This window comes from Biomphalaria glabrata, chromosome 13 (genome assembly GCF_947242115.1).
Source record: "Biomphalaria glabrata chromosome 13, xgBioGlab47.1, whole genome shotgun sequence".
In the NCBI taxonomy this organism is placed as follows: Eukaryota; Metazoa; Mollusca; class Gastropoda; family Planorbidae; genus Biomphalaria; species Biomphalaria glabrata.
In genome coordinates, this window is record NC_074723.1 from 12,119,857 (window position 1) to 12,141,424 (window position 21,568).

Genomic DNA, 21,568 nt, shown 5'->3' on the forward strand with positions numbered 1-21,568 from the left:
TAGCCCTGGACAGAAAACTCTGCTGTTGTACTTAATTCACATGTCACCATACAGGTCAAGAGCTTGTGGCTTCCAGGACCCATTAAGACAGCAATTAGCAAGTCTGGGGCAGTAAAAAAGAATGTGAGACACTGTTTTCTCTTCCTCCCCACAGCAAGGGCACTTTTTTGCTTTAGCTGTGTGAAATATGAACCAAGGGCATTGTGCCCCATTTAGGCCTGAGCAGCCTCCACCATGAGGGCACCTCCTGCTCCCAGACTCTGCTGGATTTTTTGGAACTTCTCAAAGCACTCAAACCATTTGTTCTTTTCTGTCATTTGGATTGTTGCTAGAGCTTGATAGAAATTCACAGGCTGCTCGGTAGGTGGTGTCTACCCGCCCTTGTGGGCCAAAAAGTCTACAATAGTGTTGCCAGTCATACCTGAATGACTTGGTTTCCACCTCATAACTTTATTTATTTTTTTAATTTTTGAAGTGTTTAGTTAAAAAAAAATATTTACAATGCATTTCTTTTTTTTTTAGATCTCAGCTGATAGAAGGGTCAGAGGTCATACAGGAATTAGAAACTCAAAGAGAGCCCTTAGACAAATATGAGGCAGAACGTGAAATGCACCTCATGCACAGCGCTCCTCTGTTAGGTCACCATGACATTGTGAATGACCTGACCCTGTGTCACAGCACACAAACCCTGGTCATATCTGCAGCCAGAAATGGACACATAAAAGTCTGGAAGTAATTGTTGCTGAAAGTAGATCACAGAAAGAATTCTTGATTGTACAGGATTTTAAAAACTTCCCTCACATACTATTCTCCTTGCCTCTATTTGTTGGTCTTTTTTTTTTTTTTTAATTATGTATTCACCATTCTAAGCAACATTGATATTACCAAGTGAAATGATGCAGATGGCCAACTATTTTCAACTCAAATGTTCAGTGTTTGATTTCTGTCGATTCCAGACCTCCCACTTTGCAGAGGAGGTTAGGATATGATAACCTTTAGGTTCTTAGAAGGAACATCTATAATTAGTGACAGCTTCTATTGCGCTTTTTTTTTCATTTGGAGATATTTTATTACCAGGCAATTGAGACAAGTATTGGCCTTGTAGGCTGGTAGTATGTTTTTTTTTTCTTTTTCCAATGTAAATGTTATTAAATGTGTACATTGTTAATTAATTCTACAGTGCAATTAGAAATTAAATATCACACATTGTATATTTAATAATGACATAGGCTTGTCTCATTGGTACCGTGGTGTGAAACTTACTTACTTTTATTATGGAATTAAGTTCTACATTTGAAAAGTAAAAAGTTCCCCTTTCAGACTATGCGATCTATAGGGGCAAATGATGTAAAGATCATCTTTTTCTATGGCCCATGGTTATCAAGGGTGTCATGCGGCCAGCACAACTACTAACAGCCTTTATTTTTCCCCCAACTAATGCCAGGTACCCTTTGAAGCTGGGTGAACTTAAAGGCACACTAAAGATTCTAAAATTAAAAATCCCAGGAATTTAACTTTGGACTCTCTGGTTCATAAACCAAGCACTTTACCATTTAACCATTGCGCCTCCAAGTTTGAATAACAGCTGACCTATTTACTTAACAAACTCCAAATTAATAAGAGAACTTAATCATAATTAGACTCCCTTTGTCAAAAAAAAAGGCTAGCTATACTTCTGCTAATACGGTAATGGTTTGTAATAAAAACCTTCTTTGAAAGTTATTTTTTAAAGATATAGATGCTACTATTGTTAGATATAATTTATAGTGCTTATGGCGAGCTCATAAATTTCTCTCATTTTGTTCATATTTTTTTCCTATTAGTTAATAAACAATTAGATATATTTTTAATTTTAATCCAAAATGGAAGACAGCACATTTTTGGGTGCCCTAGTAGCCATTGAGATTGGATGAGATTGTGGGTTAGGGACACTAGACAACATTCACCAGGTGAGACTTAAACAATTAAAATGTAATTAATGATTTAATGGTTCTTTCCTTCCCATAAACTTGCGATAAAGGAACTCTTCTCAACAAAAGATAGGATCTATCTCTGAGTATATGCTTGTATTGTGGGTTTCTTTGAAATGTAGCCCTGATTACAAGCAAAGGTTTAGACTTTAAACTTTCCTTATTCCTTCAGATTCACAGCACCCATTTTACCTGCAGTCCATTCTAAAAGAGATACTCATTGTCTTTCACATTTTGATCAATGACTGATTTATTTGATTTTTTTCCCCACATTAACTTTGCAAACTATTGGTTGTTTTTCTCTTTGGATGTTTGTCTTTTAAATAAGAAAAGATTCTATGAGATTTTTTAATATGAATTGAAGTGAATTCAGTATTGGTTGTCTTCTACTGATACAGTGAGTATATTATGATTGTGATTTTTACATGAGACTGCAGTAATGGCTGAATTAAGGATTTTGTGTTCAATTCTGTTGGCATGTATTTGTATGTCAGTTTGTGAGAATGACTAAAGGATGGCTTGAAAAATTGAAAGCAGTATTGATTGAAGTTTCTGTTTACAATGGCATGAAGTTTTTAGAATAAAATGTTACTATAGTAGCCAAAATTAATTTGAACATCTGTCGAACAGGAATTTCTGGGCCATAAGTAAATAAAATGAGAAAGATTAACATAAGTGTTTTCTGTATAATAAAAAGTAAGAAGATGATTTTGTTAGCGTGCATGGATGTACTACATACTAACTGTGAACTGGAGATGATGTTCACTTTTGCTCATTACTGCTATCTGAGAGAACTTTATTTATTTATTTATTTTAATTTACATTATTGTTCATGGTTTCTGTTTTTAAGAACTGTGTGTGTGTGTGCAGGAAATCTGTTCATATATTCCAATAGTTCATTTAACATTTTCTTGTGAGTTTGTTTTTTTAATTTCTGCAGTCTCAAGTGCATAAGATGTCATTCTGAATCACAACAATATTTATGTATTTCATTTAAAACAATATCTTCACTGTGACATTATTACAATACCATACACTGTTTTCCCTATATTCGTTGGGTACATGAGTTGTATGCTCTTTGCTAACATTGCAGTGATGTGAACAGAAGTGAAACTTTGTGAGATTTGTACATTGTCATCGAGTCAGAATAGTCTCCCAGATTTCAGGGACCAACCAAAAGTGGTTTTCACTTTGTATTGTTTCATTTCCACATTTGTATTTGATGTATGCTCTGTTTATTTCATGACATGTTGGTTCTGGTTCAACACAGCATAACTAAATGTGAAGAACATTATGATTGCTCTGTTGTCATGAGTTTAAAATAACCTATTGATAAAATACACATTCATGTCAGTTCTTCTCTCATGAAGTCGTTTTTGTTTTTTTTCTTCTACAGTGTAATTCTTCTGCTCTAAGAAATATTTTTTGTATGTTCATCGTGTACATCTGGTTTTGGTTGTATACTAGGGGGAATAAGTCAAATCTTATCAATTACAGACGTTATTTTAAAAGAGAGAATAACTCCGTGCTACGGGATGATTCAGCAACCTAGTCCATCCTCTAGTGGCATCAGGAGAGTTGTCGCCCGTTGGCATTTGGAATAAGGAATGTGCTTTTATCTTTACGTCTCTCTGGGTATTTTATTAGGTTTTGGGTTTGTGGTTTGTGAATGTAAGTTTTATTGCTACTTTATTTTATTGTCTTCTGTCCTTAAGGAGTTTCTAAATTTAGTAATTTTACTCCAGGCGTTACTCTAATCAAATGTGAATATTCGTTTGTTATGAATCTCAAGACTATTTTGTGTCTGTTCCAGTTTCTTTTTTTTTTTTAAGTTGAGATGGCTGTCTGATGGTGCGGTATGCGCGCTGGACTTGTTCGGCTTCTCGATGGTTCTGGGTTCATACCTTGCCCGCTGACATCCCCGTCGTCCTGTGGGAGGTTCGGACTGAAATGTAAATTATCTTCAACTCTGAAACATGTAAAACATTTTACAAACAAAGGGCGCCTATTCTAAAATTAGTCTAACCAAAGTTAAATAGCATTTTAAATTAATGTTCTTGTTTGATTTGTAAAGAAAATTCTTTTAACGTGACTTATTCCTCTTGTCTAGTGTAGAACCAGATGTTTGCAACGAGCCATCTTGTGGATAAGTAGATCTCCTGTTTCAGACTGAGCTTGATGTGTGTGTGTGTGTGTCACTTCCGTGGTTTGGCCTTAAACTAAAATGGGTCTTGACCTTGTCCGATAAACTGTAATTAAGGGGACATAATATGCTCGGTACCGGTATTAGAAAAATAATAAAGCTTGGTGTACTATTACAAAGCCCAACCAAAAGAAGTGGCAGTTGAAAACCAAAGTGGCCTCTACAGGCCTATATCTATAGAGTGTATAAATAATATTCTTGAATCTAACAGAAACCAAACTATGTTTTATTCCATGTTTTATAGTTATTCCTCACTTAGACTCGCTCAGTAATGAATCAAGATCAAGGAGTACCACATGTCCGATAAAATGAGGTCATATCTTTTTCTTTTAGCTGTCCTCATCTGTCCGGCAGGCATTGGACTTTAACTCTATTGTTTCAAGGAAAAATAGATTATGGAATCGAATTCATTTAAACACTAAAACCTTGTCACCCACTCAGGTGATTGATCTGAAGTGTGTTGGGTTGCTTGATCACCAACCACTCAGGTGATTGATCTGAAGTGTGTTGGGTTGCTTGACCACCACTGCAGCTTGATTTTATTTGCTGGACAGAAAGATGTGTTTATGTTTTTTTCTTATATTCAAGGCTGATGATGTGAAAGATCTGTGAAGTTATTCTTTTGAGAAAAGAAAAACTTTTGGCTGATCAATCGCGTTAAAATGGTCAAAAAAAGTTTTTCCATTGATTTGTCGGGAATCTTTTCATAACATCTGAAGAACGTGTCGTTCCAAACGTGTATCTTCCCGTATGAACGTCGTTTCGGCTTAGAAATAGGTTTGTTTGTTTACAGCCTTTTATTTATTGACATTCATCATAAGCATAGTTTTCAAATTCTACTTTTGTTGTCCTCTTTTGTAAAACTGTGTCCGCCTTTGGATTTTCATGTGTCTGGCAACCGTAACAGGGAGCGCACTAAGAGATTTAGTCAGTCAGTTGGGGAAGATCAAAATATTAGTTCAGGGTTTCCCATACTTTTTCCTTACAGTTCACACATTCTGAGCATTTCTAGCGGAATCCTTTGCTTATTTCTAATAATAATAATAATTTTATTTAAAGAGCGCTGTTAACAAACAAAATGTAGGCTCAAGGCGCTGTGATAACATTAAAAACATAATCATGAGAACTAAAATGACAAACAAATCTAAAAAAAAAAACAACGGTTTAAACATAGGTTTTATTTTTGAGAGAGACCAATTCACGTGTTGGCCTAGTAGTTAATTGTTCCATATTCAGGCCTCGCGGAACACTTTAGGGTTCCGCGTATCTCAGCTTGGGATACACTGTATTAGTTCAAATTGACTCTGTATCATTTCTATGTCATTAAACAAACCGACTGTCTTTCCAGAATTCGTCTTCTCCCATGTCATAGTTTCTCTATTGTTGTTTCTCTTTGGTTACTGTACACCTATCTTATCGGGGAGTGTGCCTACTCAGTTTTGTCATCCAAGTGATTGTTAAGTGTTAGAATCCCATTTAGGCCTATTCATTGATGACATTGTTCATAGTGTGAACTATCAGTAACCAAGTTTGCTCGCTTGACGTGCAACAAACGAAGCATCCACTGGCAACAAGTAAATCGGATAGAGCTGTAAAAATGTAATTTTAAAAAAAGAAAACAAAAAGCCTTACCAGAGAAGTATTCCGATGAGCTCAACTAAAGGGCTGTATTTGAAAAAAAATGTTTATGCATAAAGGTTAATAGTTCATTTTGAACTAAACATTATTTTTGTTGGCCGACTCTACTTTCTGGAACGGTGGAAGGAGTAGTGAGTCACCAGCTAAAACAGGGTAGAGTGACCTTGCTGACATGAATCTGAAGAAAATTGGAAAGCCTTTCTCTCCCCTCCCCCCTATTTCATTCTGTAGAAGCCAAGTTATTGTGAGTACATCTAGGACATTCATTCTACTTCTAAGGTATTCAATCTACATCTAGGGCATTAGGACATTCATTCTACTTCTAAGGTATTCAATTTACATCTAGGGCATTAGGACAATCATTCTACATCTAGGATATCAGGACATGCATTCTACATCTAAGACATTTATTATACATTTAGTGTATTCATTCTACATCTATGTCATTAGGACATTCATTCTACATCGAGTGTATTCATTCTACATCTAGTGTATTCATTCTACATCTATGTCATTAGGACATTCATTCTACATCGAGTGTATTCGTTCTACATCTAGTGTATTCATTCTACATCTAGGTCATTAGGACAATCATTCTACATCTTGTGTATTCAATCTACATCTAGGTCATTAGGACATTCATTCTACATCTAGTGTATTCATTCTACATCTAGGTCATTAGGACATTCATTCTACATCGAGTGTATTCATTCTACATCTAGGTCATTTGGACATTCATTCTACATCTAGTGTATTCATTCTACATCTAGGTCATTTGGACATTCATTCTACATCTAGTGTATTCATTCTACATCTAGGTCTTTAGGACATTCATTCTACATCTAGTGTATTCATTCTACATATAGGAATATATTCATTCTACACTAGGACATTCATTTTACATCTTCTCTTCTTATCTTATGAAATGAAGACCTAACTTCAAAAAAAAAAATAATAATAAAATAAACGATTATCTTATCTCCGTATCTTATCTTATGTCATAAGTACCCAACTAGTTCCATCTAGTCAAATATGTTAATCAATTACTTAAATTTAGTTGTTATTGGTTTCCCTGACTGACTCAGGCAACCATTGCCATGCTGTAATAGCACTAAGAAAGAAGGCGCATTTGTACATGTTTGTCCTAGCGTATTAAAAATAAATTTTAATGCAAAAAAAATATAAAAATATTTGCATAAATGTGTTACAAATTTGGCAAATAGTAATACCTATTACTAAAATGTCTACCTTGTTTTGTTTTTTTCTATTAATAGTGAATATTTGTAAAAATGGTGTATTTTTATGAAAAAACTCCTTGCATAGTTGATTTTTTAAATTAAATTTTTCGCTTGCGTCAGAACTTTCAATTGTCTAAAATATCATGATTTTCAATATCTTTTCAAGTTTACGAGATCTAAACGGGACGGACAGATAGACAGACCACGCCAAACTAATAGAGGCTATTCCCCTTTCGGGGGCCGCAAGAAATGTGTATCTTGTTCAATGCCCGCTGGCCTAGTATGGTAGAATCATTCAACATCACGAGTTCCATACCTCAACTTGAGGTCAAACAAAATAAATAATTTATACAACTATTTTATTTTATTCTAAGTTGTATAATGGAGGTATTGTCTTTTATAAATGTATTCTTTAAAGTTTTCTTGCTTGAAGTAACGTCTGCATTTAATTAGATAAGAAGACAGTAGAACCCTATTCTGGGGAGACATTTCCGCCCACTTACAACGCAGGTATAATAAAGGTGGCATTCGCTTTAGTGGTAGAGGCTCATTTTCTCCCTATGCCGAGACCATGCTTTTTCACTGTCCAAAGTTATCTCTCTCACCATCTCTCTCCACACAGTACGGTCTAGGTCTCTAGGTCCATATCTTCCCAGTAGTCAATTAGTCAACATTGATTTGAGCTGCCGTTTGATTAGGCCTACATCAACTTATGGGGGATGGGGGCAAAAAATGTTTCTTGTTCATAGAGGATTTAAGCTATTCACTAGACTTCTAGGATACATTCATTCTGTAAGACTAGATTCTTCTTATCTTATAAAATACAGACGTTACTTCAAAAAAGAAGATGATTACGTCCTACGCATCTAGTCATGCATGTTAACCAATGACATTAAATTCTGTCAAGTCCTGCCATGGTTTTCCTGGCTGGCTCAGGCAACACATTCCATTCTCTAATAGCAATAGGGATGAAGGAGCATTTGTACAAATGTGTCATAGCACATGGAATAAGGAATGCGCCTTTAACAATGTGTCTTTCTGGGTATTTTATTGGACTTTGCTTTTGTATTTGAAGATTATGATTTAGTGTCTTATGTATAATTGATACTTTACTTTTGAGTCTTCTATCCTGGAGGCTTTCTAAATTTAGTGATTATACTAAAGGTGTTACTCTAGTCAAATGTGAATAATCGTTTCTTATGAATCTCACTGCCCTATTTTGTATCTGTTCCAGTTTCTTAATGTTTTCTTGAGTAGATTAACATATAGATCTACGCGTAGACAATAACATAATCTTATTTGATGGAACGTCTGTAACTTATGTATTTTACAAATTATACAAGAACATAGAACGTAAATTTGTATTCATATTAAATGGAGCACATCCATCCATCCATCCCAGTGGCGCTACAGCCCATGGAGGGCTCTGGCCTGCTTTAACACATCCTTCCATTCAGATCTCTCCTGGGCCTTTCGTCTCCACGCCCTAACCCCAAGCTGCTTCAGATCTGCTTCCACGTCATCTATCCATCGCATTCGGGGTCTGCCTTTGAGTCGCCTGCCTTTTGGTTTTTGCCTGTATACGATTTTCGCCCCTCTGTTGTCTGACATTCTTTCAAGGTGACCTGCCCAACGTAGTCTGTTCTTTTTTATTTTGTTCACTATTGGTGGGTCTTCATATAATTGATATAACTCATGGTTAGTGCGTGTCCTCCACCCTGTTTCATCCTGTATGGCACCATAGATTTTCCTAAGGATTTTTCTTTCCCAAGCACAAGCTGTGTAAATTATGTTAGCTTGCTGAGCTAAAAGACAAGGTGTCCATTTGAAATAGTTTAGTGTCTACAACCCACCTAGTTTCTAGTCTGCCAGCCGCACACCTAATAGGCTTAACACAGTACTACAAAGTGGTGATTATATTGTGCTCCTGCACTGAGTCGACTATTTCAAAGGGCCATTACACTATTCTATTGACTGTTTTAAAAAAAAAACAAGCTGATAATACCATTGGGACGAACTGAATTTTCAAAATAAATAAATAATTGTGTTCATTGCAACATTTGTTTCTATCTACATTTAGGCCTAATCGATGACCTAGAGCAGTGTTTCCCAAAGTGGGATACGCGTACCCCCAGGGGTACGAGAAGACTTTGGAGGGGGGTACGCGCTGCACCTCATTAACTATGTTGATTTTTTTAAATACCCATTTATTATATTCTGTTAATGAATTAAAATGGGGTGGGGGCGAGGGGTACTCAGCATTACAAAAATTATACAAGGGGTACACATAGGTCAATCTTTTGGGAAACACCTGACCTAGAAAAATGAGTGTGTTGGGCCCTCTATTATTGATTTAGCCTACATGTTTCTTCATCAGCAGTTCAAAAGTGAGGAGAAATAAAAAAATATATTTAATAGTAGCTCTAAGGGCTTTGTCATTCTAAAAAAAAAAAAGAACACCGAATAGGCCTACCTACCATCTTTCAGAGACAATAAACTTAGACCAAGTAGTCTTTTAATCGACATTGCAGCAAATGTTTTATTTGTACCTTCAATGTGTATTAATTGTGTATATAATAAGCTCGAGAACTATAAAGGCCAGTCTAGATTAGATCGATATTATTTATATCGGGACGACATGAATTCAAAGCTTTCGTAGGGTAAACATCTTTATTACAGTGGCTAAGACCAGACTGTTTCCGTTCGTATTAAAGTAGGCCTTTTTGAACTGACATCTCGAAGTAGATTTAGTTATTATACGTTGACTTAGTTGCAACACGTTCTACTTTCTCGTGATGTCTCCTGTTGCTATTCCAACTCAGCGCTGATATTAATACACCTGCACAGTCAGACGCAATCTTCTGATCGTAGCAAATAGGTGCAAGCGGGAGAACATCACAGTGACGACCACGCTAACATTTTGTGTGTAATTGTCCATCTGTTTTCATTTACCCACTAGCACACATCCAACACACGCGGGAAGGGGCGGCAAGGGGCTGAAAAGAACCGGCGGAAGATTAGAATATTTATTGCTGCTGTCAACAAGTAATAAAACGACTTTTAAAAACAATGTCGACGCTCTACTTTACCCACTGACGACCAAGACCCAACAGACGATAGGACCCACTACCAGGCATCCATTTTATTTTTTTACATCGTTGTTGGATTTAAAAAAAAATGTTTAGAACCATCGGTCTAATAGTTGTACAATAATCTACTTGTCAACTAGAGACTACTAAAAAACAAAACCCTCTGACAGCTTTTGTTGACCAATTTAGTTCTGCTGACTCTTCCAATTTTCACGCCAAAATCGACCTACGGCCTTGACCGTCAAGGTGCAGTTAATGTCTTCCAAAACAAATGTCGCACATCCTCATAATTTGCATTGTTTTAAACGTTTTTGTCCGACCCATATATTTTTTTATGTTCCATAAAGGTTTTGTTCGAATCTGTCCATCGTGGGCCTGTGGTGTGTTAAAGTGTTTGGACAGCCCCCCCCCCCCCACTCCCTTTTTTATGTGCTTGTGTCGCCGTGACATACAAATAAAAAAGTGTAGAGTGTTTTACATTGGTACACTTTCTTTTGGTTTGGACAGTGTTTTAGGTCTTCTCCCTCTCTCTCCGAGGTAAGTACATGACAGTTGTCTCATCTGTGTTTCTAGACTAGCTATTTCTGGGTTAGGAATATAACTGAATAAGTACTGAGTGATTCTAACGACCTTTAGGAGCTCGGCATTAATATATACACACAGTTAGTCATGTACTTTATATATTGTTCGTTCTCAACTGCAGAGGTGTCGCGGTTTGACGCAGGAGACGATCCCTGGCTAGGTATCAGTCCTAACACTTGCACTTACATAAGCCTTTATTTTAATTCTTTCCATTGAATTGAAATTTTTTAACCGTCCCTGTGATGTAAAAAGTCCCTGTACTATCTAATTGTCATAAATTAATAGGATTAGGTCTATAGTATGAGGTATTCAATCCAGTCTATGTTTTAAGTTGTAGAATGATTTGAGACTTTTTTTTATTGTTTCTCTTGTACAGTCTTTTGTTATTAGTAAAGCATTACTTTAATTTATCCGTGTCGCTGACACTACTCATATCTAAATATAATGATAATGGCAATGTCTTCGAGTTCGAAGATTAATTAAGGATGAGTGCAGTGTTATACATGGCTATGCAAACCCAGTTGCATATTTTCCGCATCTCGTGACAAATAGGATAATAATAATAATAGCCTAATAACAATGCACCCTGTTGTTATATCAACCGAGAGGATGATGAAAACTGACATGGCAGACACAGTCGAGGCCTTGAGCATTCCTAAGAGAATCCTTATTATTACCTTTTAAAAAACCTGCCAAAGACCTGCCACATCATCAGAAAATTTCTCAGTGGACACTGTTAAGGGGAGACTACAATGAATTGTATTTCTCTTTAAAGAAGCTCGACCCTGGCTGTGCAAGACAATGATAATTAATTCATTTCCAAAATAATAATAATAGAAAAGTTGAACTAATGGGGCCTAGTCATTCCTGGCACTACCGGGGTCAAGAATGAAGACTAGTTTCATTGTTGTCTCCCGTATCGGTATCTACCGTGGCATCTAATGTTGTGGCCTGTCTGCAGCAGTAGCCTACCTCCCACTAACAGGTTAATTAAAAAAGTCTTCCAAAAAATGTTCAGGTCATTAAAGAGGTTATCTGTCTGCACCCCTTATGGTCTTCCACTAGTATTACCGTATCACAAACGGGAATAGTGAAATTGTTGTTTACTTCCAGAGTTGTTCAATGTGATTGTGTAGATTTTTATATTTTGTAAGACTATGCATATTCATTTTTTTTTCTAGTCATGTAATGATTCGCGTGGAAATTTTATTTCGCATCTTTCCACTTAGTTTCCAAATAGTTTCGATCAGTACTACCATGTCAAAGACTATTTGTAGTCTATATGGTTTGCAAACAAGTTTGAAAGACTCGTTCATAGGATATTTTGAGTTTTGTTAATTTCCGAAAGAAAATAATCTAGAGTAGTTTATGCTATTCGGACACCTATGGTCCAAATTTGAAAGTTTGACTTTGACAGCGCATTATTTGACAATGGTTCCACATAGAAAATAAAATGAAGTATCAAAGTCTTCATTGGTTTAAGGAGAATAAGGATGACTACTTATATTTGTACCCCTAACCTATATTTGTTATTATATTTAAGGTCAAAGAGGCCGTGTGTTTTCATTTAATTCGGACAAATTTGACCCACATTATTTGATTCCGGACACCATAATTTATTTCGGACAGTCTCTAAATTTAGGCATAAAAAAACTCAGATTATAATGCTATATTAACATTAACTAAATTTTAAGATCCCCAGGCATAGCCCCTCACATTAAATCATTAAGATGTTTTCAAATGATCCTTAAATACTAACAAACAAAATAAAATATGAACACACTTATTCTACCAAAATTAGGTCACTGGGATACTGACTTCTATACCGACTTTTAGACTTATTTTATGTTTACATGATTAGATTTGTGTTGAATGTTTGTGTTTTTTTGTTTATTAATTTAATAAATTTCTAAATACAGATGATCTTTTGTAGTAGGCCTATAGTAGGTACAGGTAAGGATAGCCATTCTTGCCTAACTAAATCCTCTATATTCTCTCTATATAAATCTAGATTCGATCTATCTAGTAGGTCTAGATCTAAGCATTTAACTTCATTCAATGTACAAAGCTCACTCCTAACATTTTCCCATTTATTCTCTAGTAAAAAAAAACAACAACAAACGATCAAATATAATATAAGATCATTTTTATGGATGTCCAAAACTGGTTGTCCGAAATAAATTTAGTAAGAAAATCGTAATTTAATTCGGACAACCTGTTAATTTTTTTTAGTATGGAATCAAACAACTTGGCTTATGAATCAAATAAATCAGCTTCTAAAACAGAATAAATGTTGCCGGGCTCATTAGTATAGACTTAGCCAATCAAAAAAATATAGTCTTAACCCTAGGAAGAAGTACAGCCATCCGGGTAACATAAGAAAATACAACAACCATAGACATATGACAACAACCTAACTAACAAATTTGAAATTTGTTTTTCTTACATAAAAAGATAGCTAAATGGAAGGAAATTGGGTCAGAATCATTGGAAAATGGACAAGCACATTATACAGCGCGCTAGTTTTATAATAAATCTTAAAATAATTATTTAATGACCACAAAAAACAGCGAATGTCCGAATTCATGTAATGTCCGAAATAAACTACTAATATATGAAGTGAATATTTTATTTCACATTAAATCTAGATCTTATCTTGTTTGGAAGCAGTAGGCTACAAATACAGTTTGACTAATCAGAAAAGTATGTGTGGTTTAATTTTATATCTATCTATAGCTGAAGTTTAAAAAAATTAGCGCTTTACATAAAAAAATCTAGATCTAAATCTACAACTTCTGATTGAAATGTTACTATTGTTATTCTGTTAACATTTCCCATTTAACATTGCGGAAATTGCCGATTTTATACAATCTATAATCTATATCTTCCCCCTTTTGGCCCACATTGATTTATGGTAAGGGTTATGGCTAATAATGTAACAGTGATACGAAACACTCAATATCAAAGAAAATAGTGGTAATTCCAAATAATTGATGACTTGGTCAAATTTGTTTTATTGATTCGTGTTGTGTTAGGTACAATAAATAAATGTTTGAACTTGATTCAAGAATGGCCGGCGGAGAAATAACGTATTCAAAAATCTTCTAAGAGGACAGACCTAAAATATCTAGCCATATCTCTGCAATGTATTTCCCTAATCGATATCAAACAAAAATAATTAATTACCAGTAATTAATTGACTAATTTGTTTACTTGTTTATTGATTCACGTATTGTCTTCGCCAATGAATACAAAAACAAAATTTAATAAAATACTCAGAAAGACACAAAGGTAAAGGCACATTCCTCGTCCCATATGCTATGACAAATTAGTACAAATGCTCCTTCTTCCCTAGCGCTATTAGAGCAAGGAATGGGTTGCCTGAGCTTATCAGGAAAGCCTATGACTTGGCAGAATTTAGGTCATTGGTTAACATGCATGACTGAATGTTTGACGCGTAGAACGTAATCATCTTCTTTTTTTTATGAACTAACGTCTGTATTACATAAGATAAAATAAGCTGAATAAGTGAGAGAGAAATAACGTACGTGTTAAAACATTTACCAGACAGACAGACAGAGTGGATAAATATAAACTTTGTAATAAAGGAATGATAATCGACGTTAATTAGAGATAACATTAAAATATTCCAAACTTTTTCACTGCAAACACAGAGTACATCAACACAAAAATGTTTTCCTTTAGTGTTTGCAAAAGAAGTCAGTGTTTTACCATGCTCACATCTGCAGCATTTTAAGTTTTAACATCCCTGCCTCGTATAATAATCTGAACATTAACAATTAACAAGTAAAATATATAAAATACTTGCAAAAAAAAAATGGTTATATTGAATGGCATTGCATCAATTATTTCGAATCATTTATGTAATTAATGTTTAGTAGATCTAGACTAACAATAATAAAAGTGCGCGGTAGAAATATTTTTTTTTTGAAAGAGTAACGTACAAGTTGATAGCATGCTCAGTGTGCTATGGTCCAATCACTTTTGTTGCCCAGTGGGTGGGATGAGAGAGTATCTGGAAGAAGTTTTCGGTGCTGCTTTTTCGAGTCTGAATTTAAACTCGAGCCTCCACGACAGAAGACCGACTTGTTAACCACTGCGCTATCCAAGTACTTATAAAAGTGCAATGTTTTATAGTCTATTGTTAATTTTAAAAATTAGCAAACGAACTAGTGCTCTACACAATGCCTATCTCCCCTTAGCTTGGTAAGCTCAATGTCTCTATATAAAACACAAAGAATTAATTACGACTAATTGATTAACTAATTGGATTTTTTTTCATTGCATCGTACGTTGTCATCGACAATGAATAATTGTGTTAAGTTTCAACTTGATCTGAGAATGGCAAGTGGTAGGAGAAGTAAGGTGTACGGGACAGACAGACAAGAGCTGATATAAATATAAGCTTTGTCAACATTAAAATAAACTTCATATCTTCCTAAATGTTGTTGGTAAGAACATTGGCGACAAGCAAATCCCAATTGGACAATTATTAGAGATAAACATTCTTAAGAAAGTAGGACGTAGTAATCATCTTCCTTTTTGAAGTTACGTCTGTATTTCATAAGAAAGCTAAAAAGTTTTTAAACATATAGGCTATATAAGCACCCACTCCCAGGGTCGAGCTTCGTTCAAGGAAACAAAATGCATTTAGTCCACTTAAACATTGTCCATTGAGAAATTTTCTCATGATGTGGCTTGTCAGTGGCAGTACTGCTCTTTGAAAGGTAGCGAGAATATTCTTAGGATGTTTAGGGCATTGAATGTCTTTGCGAAGTCAGTTGTTACCTTTTCCCTGGGTTGATATAACAACACCCGGCAATGCTTATCAACTTCAACGTGGCGCTTGGGTGGAAACGGTCATTAGAGGAGACGATGTGGCCAATACACAAGTCCCTTAGGGGTGCCTAAGGATCGAGTCCATTGCACTAGCGGAGACCAACGCCGTTTCTCAAGGGACCGTTTTTATGGCGGACACCTGCACAGCTTATGTGGTACAAAGAAAGAAAGAATAGGCCTCTGGGGGAGTCTCCCAGGTGTGTTCTCGGCTATTTTGTGACACCGAAATATAAGGTAGTACGGACACGGCCCAGCTATTTATTGCAGTGAGCTTAGTGCGTCTACGCTTATATCTAGAAACAAAATCTTCTTCTAGGTTTTGTTGTTGTTGTTGTTGTTTATTAATGGTGTATTGTGATTAATTTCCAGGTAGCAGAACTAGTTTCCTCAATTTCAAATGAAATATTAAAGTTTACTGCTTTGTCCTATTTTATACTTATAATGCCAATTATTTTTATTATTATTATTATATTATATGTGGCTAATTGGCCATACAGGGAAAACTCTTATTATAATTTTTCAAACTATAATCTTCATAAAATTAAATTTGGTCTGGAGGTCTAGACAATCGATATCATGAAAAAACATACGTCTGAGGGTATTCCTGCTTGTATTTATGAACATTTTGCGCACTGTCTTGTAGGTCTGGATTTAAAGGCCTATCTATCAGCCTATCACCAAACTGACCTTTTACCCTTACCCATCCCTTAGTCTGTTGGACCGTTGGGGCACCAAGCAAGATTTGTCTACCGTCTTTCTGTTTAAAACCTATATCAATTTTAGGCCCGTTCATTGTTTTATGTTGTCCTCCCTTCGCTTTCTCTGTATGCCTCTTCTTCTTTTTCCTGGTACTGTTCCCTGAAGGAAGGTCTTTGCAAGCCCCGTGGATCTTGTAATATGGCCATAGATTTTAAGCTTGCGTTTCTTTACAATAGTTAGCAGGTCATCATGGGGTCCAATCGCTGCAGTAACCCTGTCTATAATCTCTTGGTTTGTGATGCGGTCTTTGAAAGTGATGCCTAGGATCCTTCTGTAGCATCTCAAGTCCATTGCTAGGATCCTCGTCTCTAGCTCTGCAGTCAGCGTGCAAGACTCGCAAGCATATAAAAATGTGGCCATGACCAGGAAGCGCATTAGTCTGATTTTGGTGCCGAGGGCCAAGCCCTTGTCTTTCTAAATTATTTTCAGTTTTGAAAGGGCTGCTGCGGACTGTGCTATTCGGGCCAGTAGTTCGGGTTTTGTTCCCTCATCTGAGACAATAGCTCCGAGGTATTTGAAGCTGTTAACACTAGTTAGCTTTTCACCTCCAATACTGATGCTTCTTTTAAAGCCCTGTTGGCTATTGGTCATAATTTGTTGCTTTTTTCGGCATTTATTTGCATGCCATATGCTGCGGAAGTTTTGTCAATGCGCATCACCAGGTCAGCTAGTTCTTCTTCTGTCCTTGCTAGGCCATCAATGTCATCTGCGAAGCGCAAGTTAGTGATTCTTCTTCCTCCAATGCTAACAGTACCATCATAGCCCTCGAGAGCATCTTCCAGTAGGCTATCCTTTCAAGGAAGATATTGAAGAATGTTGGTGAAAGTAGGCAGCCTTGTCTTACTCCAACTGTGGTTCTGAACCAGTCCTCAATATTATTGTTGAAGTACACCGCACTGGTGGCATCCTTGTAGAGGTTCTGGATAACTTTGACTATGTTTTTATTGATGTTCTACTTTTCCATTGTCGCCCAGAGTGCCCTATGCCATGCTCGATCGAAAGCTTTCTAACCAAACTAGAATCTCCTATATATCTAGTTCCAGTATTCGAGTCTATAATAAACTTTCCCCTTTTATATGTTGCCTTGTCTAGATCTGTATCACCATATACTATAATTTTATGTAGTCTGAGTAGATTTATACATGCGCTTAATTAACCAGGATTTTTTTTTTCGGGGAGAGGTGGGTGCATTGGGAGGGGCAAAAATGTTCATTACTTATTGTTATTATATTATACCGCTGATGCATAATTATTATTAATAATGTATCTTTAGAGTATAGAAGAAGACTGATTCTTTGCCAACATAAAAGCCGTTGTTTCCACAAACATACTCACACACACATGTATATATAAACATTATTGCATTATCTCTTGAAACAGATCTTCAGAAAAAAACAAAACAATGACAGATGTTAATGTAGCGGAGTTGGTTCGACAAAGTCACGAAGCGAAACAGAAAGCCTATTGCCCATACAGTAATTTTCAAGTTGGCGCCGCTGTCTTGACAGAAGAAGGAACCATTTTCACAGGTAGAACTCGAGGTCTATTTTTTTCATTTAAATTATTATGTACATTTTTTTTAGTTTTAAAATTTTATTCTAACGTATTATATTCTAATGTATTATATTCTAATGTATTATATTCTAACGTCTTCCTTCCCCAGGCTGCAATATTGAAAATTCGTCCTACTCATTGACTATATGTGCCGAGAGAACGGCAGTAGCCAAGGCCGTTTCAGAAGGATATACAAAGTTCAAGGCTATTGCCGTGGCAACGTAAGGCGTATAGGCCTATTATGTCTTTAGATCATTGTATCTGAGACTACAGCGTAGTTCTAGTTGATTACAAAGCTGAGTTTTACAAAACTATTTACAATTTATAAGATTCGCTTATAGTGACATTGCTCACCGATACAAAATCTGACATGGCCCTCTATTTATATTCTCTTCTTAAATTACTTTCTCAAATAGAAAGGAACGAACCAGAATATTCCATTGCTTAATTTTAACGCTCTTGGATATTTTTACTCACTAAAAAAACAACTATATATAGTTTTTGTATAGCACTACTTTCATGCTTATAGCATGCTCAGAGCGCTATATGGTCCAATCTCAATAGTGGACCAGGTGGGGGGAGGGAACATCTAGAAAAATATTTTCCGCGCTTTATTACTTTGAATTTAAGTATGAAATATTATTTGATAAAAAAAAGTTATTCCTAAATACATTTTAGATCTTGATGGAGTAATTCATTCATTTTCAAATAGAGGATGATCTTTCTGCTTTAGAAATCTTTCAGAAGTTTCTTTACAAATAAAGATTACTATGTTCTAGCCCAAATCCCCTGCATTATCAAAGTGGATGGAGGTCAGCAATCGTTGGTGATAGAAACTAATTGATTTTATCTGTTAACTCAAAAGACTTTTAGATTTTAATCAGAACTCTAGCTGTTTCCTAAAGATTTGTTTCTCAATTACCCATATAAGTTATATTTATAATGTCCTCAGAAATGTTTCGGAGAAATATATGAGTCCTTGCGGAGCATGTCGACAATTTCTCTCAGAGGTAAGAATTTCAAGCTGGAAGTAACTCGCTGTATAGGCCTAAGTACTTTACAAGAGCTACTACGTACCTAGAGGAGAGCCTGTGGTTTTATCAACGTCGCCCATTCCACCCAACAACCACTGTGGAAACACTGCCTTAGTGTTGGCCTATGGAAACACTGCCTTAGTGTTGGCCTATGGAAACACTGCCTTAGTGTTGGCCTATGGAAACACTGCCTTAGTGTTGGCCTATGGAAACACTGCCTTAGTGTTGGCCTATGGAAACACTGCCTTAGTGTTGGCCTATGGAAACACTGCCTTAGTGTTGGCCTATGGAAACACTGCTTTAGTGTTGGCCTATGGAAACACTGCCTTAGTGTTGGCCTATCTCAGGTGTGGTCAAGTTGACAATCTCGATAATGGCCTGCAATACAAACTGCCAGTTAGTCAGCACGATAATGGCCCGTGTCGCCTTTTGAAAGCTTTCACTAAATTAAAAGGCTTAACAGTCTCCCTGGATGCTTTGACTCAATGCCTTGAGTAGCTGAGCTTTCCACGAAACCCAAAAAGGTTTGAGTCAGCAGGCAAGAGCGAACTTCGAAATGTTGAAGTCAATGCCAAATTTAAGTAGCCCCTAAGTGGAGGCACTGGGCTGTAATTTTGTGAAGGTCCCCATTGTTACTTTGAAGACTTTAATGAAAATCCATATAATTAATTACCCATTTTTTTTTTATTTTAAGCATATTGTCATGAGTTCGTCTCTTCTTGTTGTTGCTGAAGGTGCTAATGTAGTGCTGAGAAGTGCTAAAGTTGTAGACTCTTTCTTGAGATGTCAGATGTTACAAGAAGTTACTGTGACATGCCGGGGATTGTATAGATATATATCTCTAGATCTAAATACTATCTGAGAGATTCAATAAATGAAGATCCTTTGCAATTTAACAATAGAACTTATAATTCAAAACTTGGAATCACTATGTACAGAAATAAAACTGTATCAGATAATAACTTTGTTTCAAAGTTCAATAATAGAATGTTTAAATTTACTACTAGATTTAATACAAATACATTTTTGTTGTGTGTGTGTGTGTGAAAAAGCTTGTTTTATAATAATGTAACTTTATGAAATTCACATAAGATAAATATATTAATAAACTAACGAGTAATTTGTCATCTAACCCTACTTGTGGTTTTGATCCCCAGTTCACTAAAGACAGCGGAGACTATGATATTTATATGAGTAAACCAGACCTCACTTACGACAAGAAAAAAATATCGGAGTTGCTTCCCTGTGCTTTTAGTTTGAATTAATTAGAATGACTGATGAAATTAATAGAACTGCAGCTGCATTTATACCACATCACTTTATTTCTGATACATTGAATCAATATCAATTATATTATAAAGGAAGTAAAAAACGGCTCTATTTTATTAGTAATTCTTTTGTTTGTGAGAGAGAGAGAGAGAATGAAAGGGAGAAAGATGGTATTAGTTTTAAATCTTAAGCTAAAAAACTTAAAGCTCTAAAAGCCCTAAACAAAATGGAGATGTTTGAGTGAAGGAAACATAAAACATCTAGCCCATGAATACTGGTGGTCAATTTTATGTAGAAAAAACAACTATTAGGTTCTAATAAATCATTCAGAATCTCTTCATTATGATGGTTCACCAATGGGTATGGGAATACTTCCACGATGTAGGAAAAGGGTTTCGAACCACATTTGATGTAAGGCATGAATGATATGACTTCTGTCACTCGGCCTTCTTTGAGATGGGGACTAGAAGACATGAGATTGTGAAGGAAATGGGCATAAGCTTCGACTGTTGGACAACCAATAATGATCTGACAGAGACATTAATATTTCATTTGCCTGTGAGTCTTGGAGCATCACAACAGAAAAAAAAAACTCAAATTATAAAGATTTTATGGGACATCACACACGGAGACATCATCGCTGTCAGCATTGGCTCGTTTGCCTGGGTCTCCCTGACATTCTATTAAGTAACATGTCACAAATGAATATTAAAGAAATCCAGTCTTGACCCGGAATGTCTAAAAAACTATCGCCCGGTTTCAAATCTTCCCTTCCTGTCAAAGCTTCTGGAGTGCATCGTGTTAGTGCAAATTCTTTCTCATCTTGAACAGTACTGTCTCTTGGAAGAATTTCAATCTGCATATAGGAAGTGCCGTAGCACAGAGACAGCAGTGGTCAGGGTACTAAACGACTTACTTCACAATTCCGACAAAGGCCACATATCAATTCTTTCTATGCTGGACTTGTCCGCAGCCTTTGATACGCTAGACCATGAAATTATGATGGCCAGATTCTCTGCAACTTTTGGTTTAGCAGGAGTCGTCCTAAAGTGGCTTGGATCCTACCTGACGGAACGCACCCAAAGTGTCGTTGTTAGCGGGACGGAATCAACAAGCTTACTTTTGAAGTACGGAGTACCCCAAGGATCAGTTCTAGGCCCAGTACTGTTCACTATGTACACATATCCACTCAGCGGTGTCATACGGCCAACCGGCATCTTATACCATTTCTTTGCCGATGACTCACAGTTATACGATTCATCAGTACCCTCAGAGGTGTCCCATCTGGCAGAGAATATCAGTGGTACCGTTGCAAGGGTGAGCGATTGGATGGTTGAAAATAAACTCAAGATGAACGAAGACAAGACAGAAA

At 36.1% G+C, this 21,568-nt stretch overlaps 2 protein-coding genes across 6 annotated transcripts in view; both read left to right on the forward strand.

Annotated features, from left to right (window-relative positions):
- The window catches only part of LOC106065886 (phosphoinositide 3-kinase regulatory subunit 4-like), a 31,028-nt gene extending 27,693 nt beyond the window's left edge, over positions 1-3,335 (forward strand). For both annotated transcript variants that reach the window (XM_056007921.1, XM_056007920.1), the window contains exon 36: positions 523-3,335. In XM_056007921.1, coding sequence (XP_055863896.1) covers positions 523-736 — 214 coding nt within the window. In that variant the 3' untranslated portion in view covers positions 737-3,335. The remainder of the gene's footprint in view (positions 1-522) is intronic.
- Positions 3,336-5,945: 2,610 nt separating this feature from the next.
- LOC106065887 (cytidine deaminase-like) lies at positions 5,946-20,312 on the forward strand. 4 transcript variants are annotated; one of them, XM_056007923.1, is made up of 5 exons: positions 5,946-6,090; positions 17,720-17,868; positions 18,003-18,114; positions 18,846-18,903; positions 20,085-20,312. In XM_056007923.1, the coding sequence occupies exons 1-5, from the start codon at positions 5,984-5,986 to the stop codon at positions 20,190-20,192; spliced, it is 534 nt and encodes a 177-aa protein (XP_055863898.1). In that variant the 5' UTR covers positions 5,946-5,983; the 3' UTR covers positions 20,193-20,312. The 4 variants fall into 4 exon arrangements, with proteins under 4 accessions (XP_055863898.1, XP_055863897.1, XP_055863899.1 ...); XM_056007922.1 differs by lacking the exon at positions 5,946-6,090 and adding an exon at positions 10,525-10,675; XM_056007924.1 differs by lacking the exon at positions 5,946-6,090 and adding an exon at positions 13,290-13,423.
- Positions 20,313-21,568: the final 1,256 nt, after the last annotated feature.

Bases quoted from the DNA above. Each gene is read 5' to 3' on its own strand.
- LOC106065887 (XM_056007922.1), top strand. From the start codon at position 10,566: ATGTGCTTGTGTCGCCGTGACATACAAATAAAAAAGTGTAGAGTGTTT. The intron at 18,115-18,845 runs GTAAGGCGTATA...TAATGTCCTCAG, and splicing joins AAGGCTATTGCCGTGGCAAC to AAATGTTTCGGAGAAATATA. The intron at 18,904-20,084 runs GTAAGAATTTCA...TTTGATCCCCAG, and splicing joins GTCGACAATTTCTCTCAGAG to TTCACTAAAGACAGCGGAGA.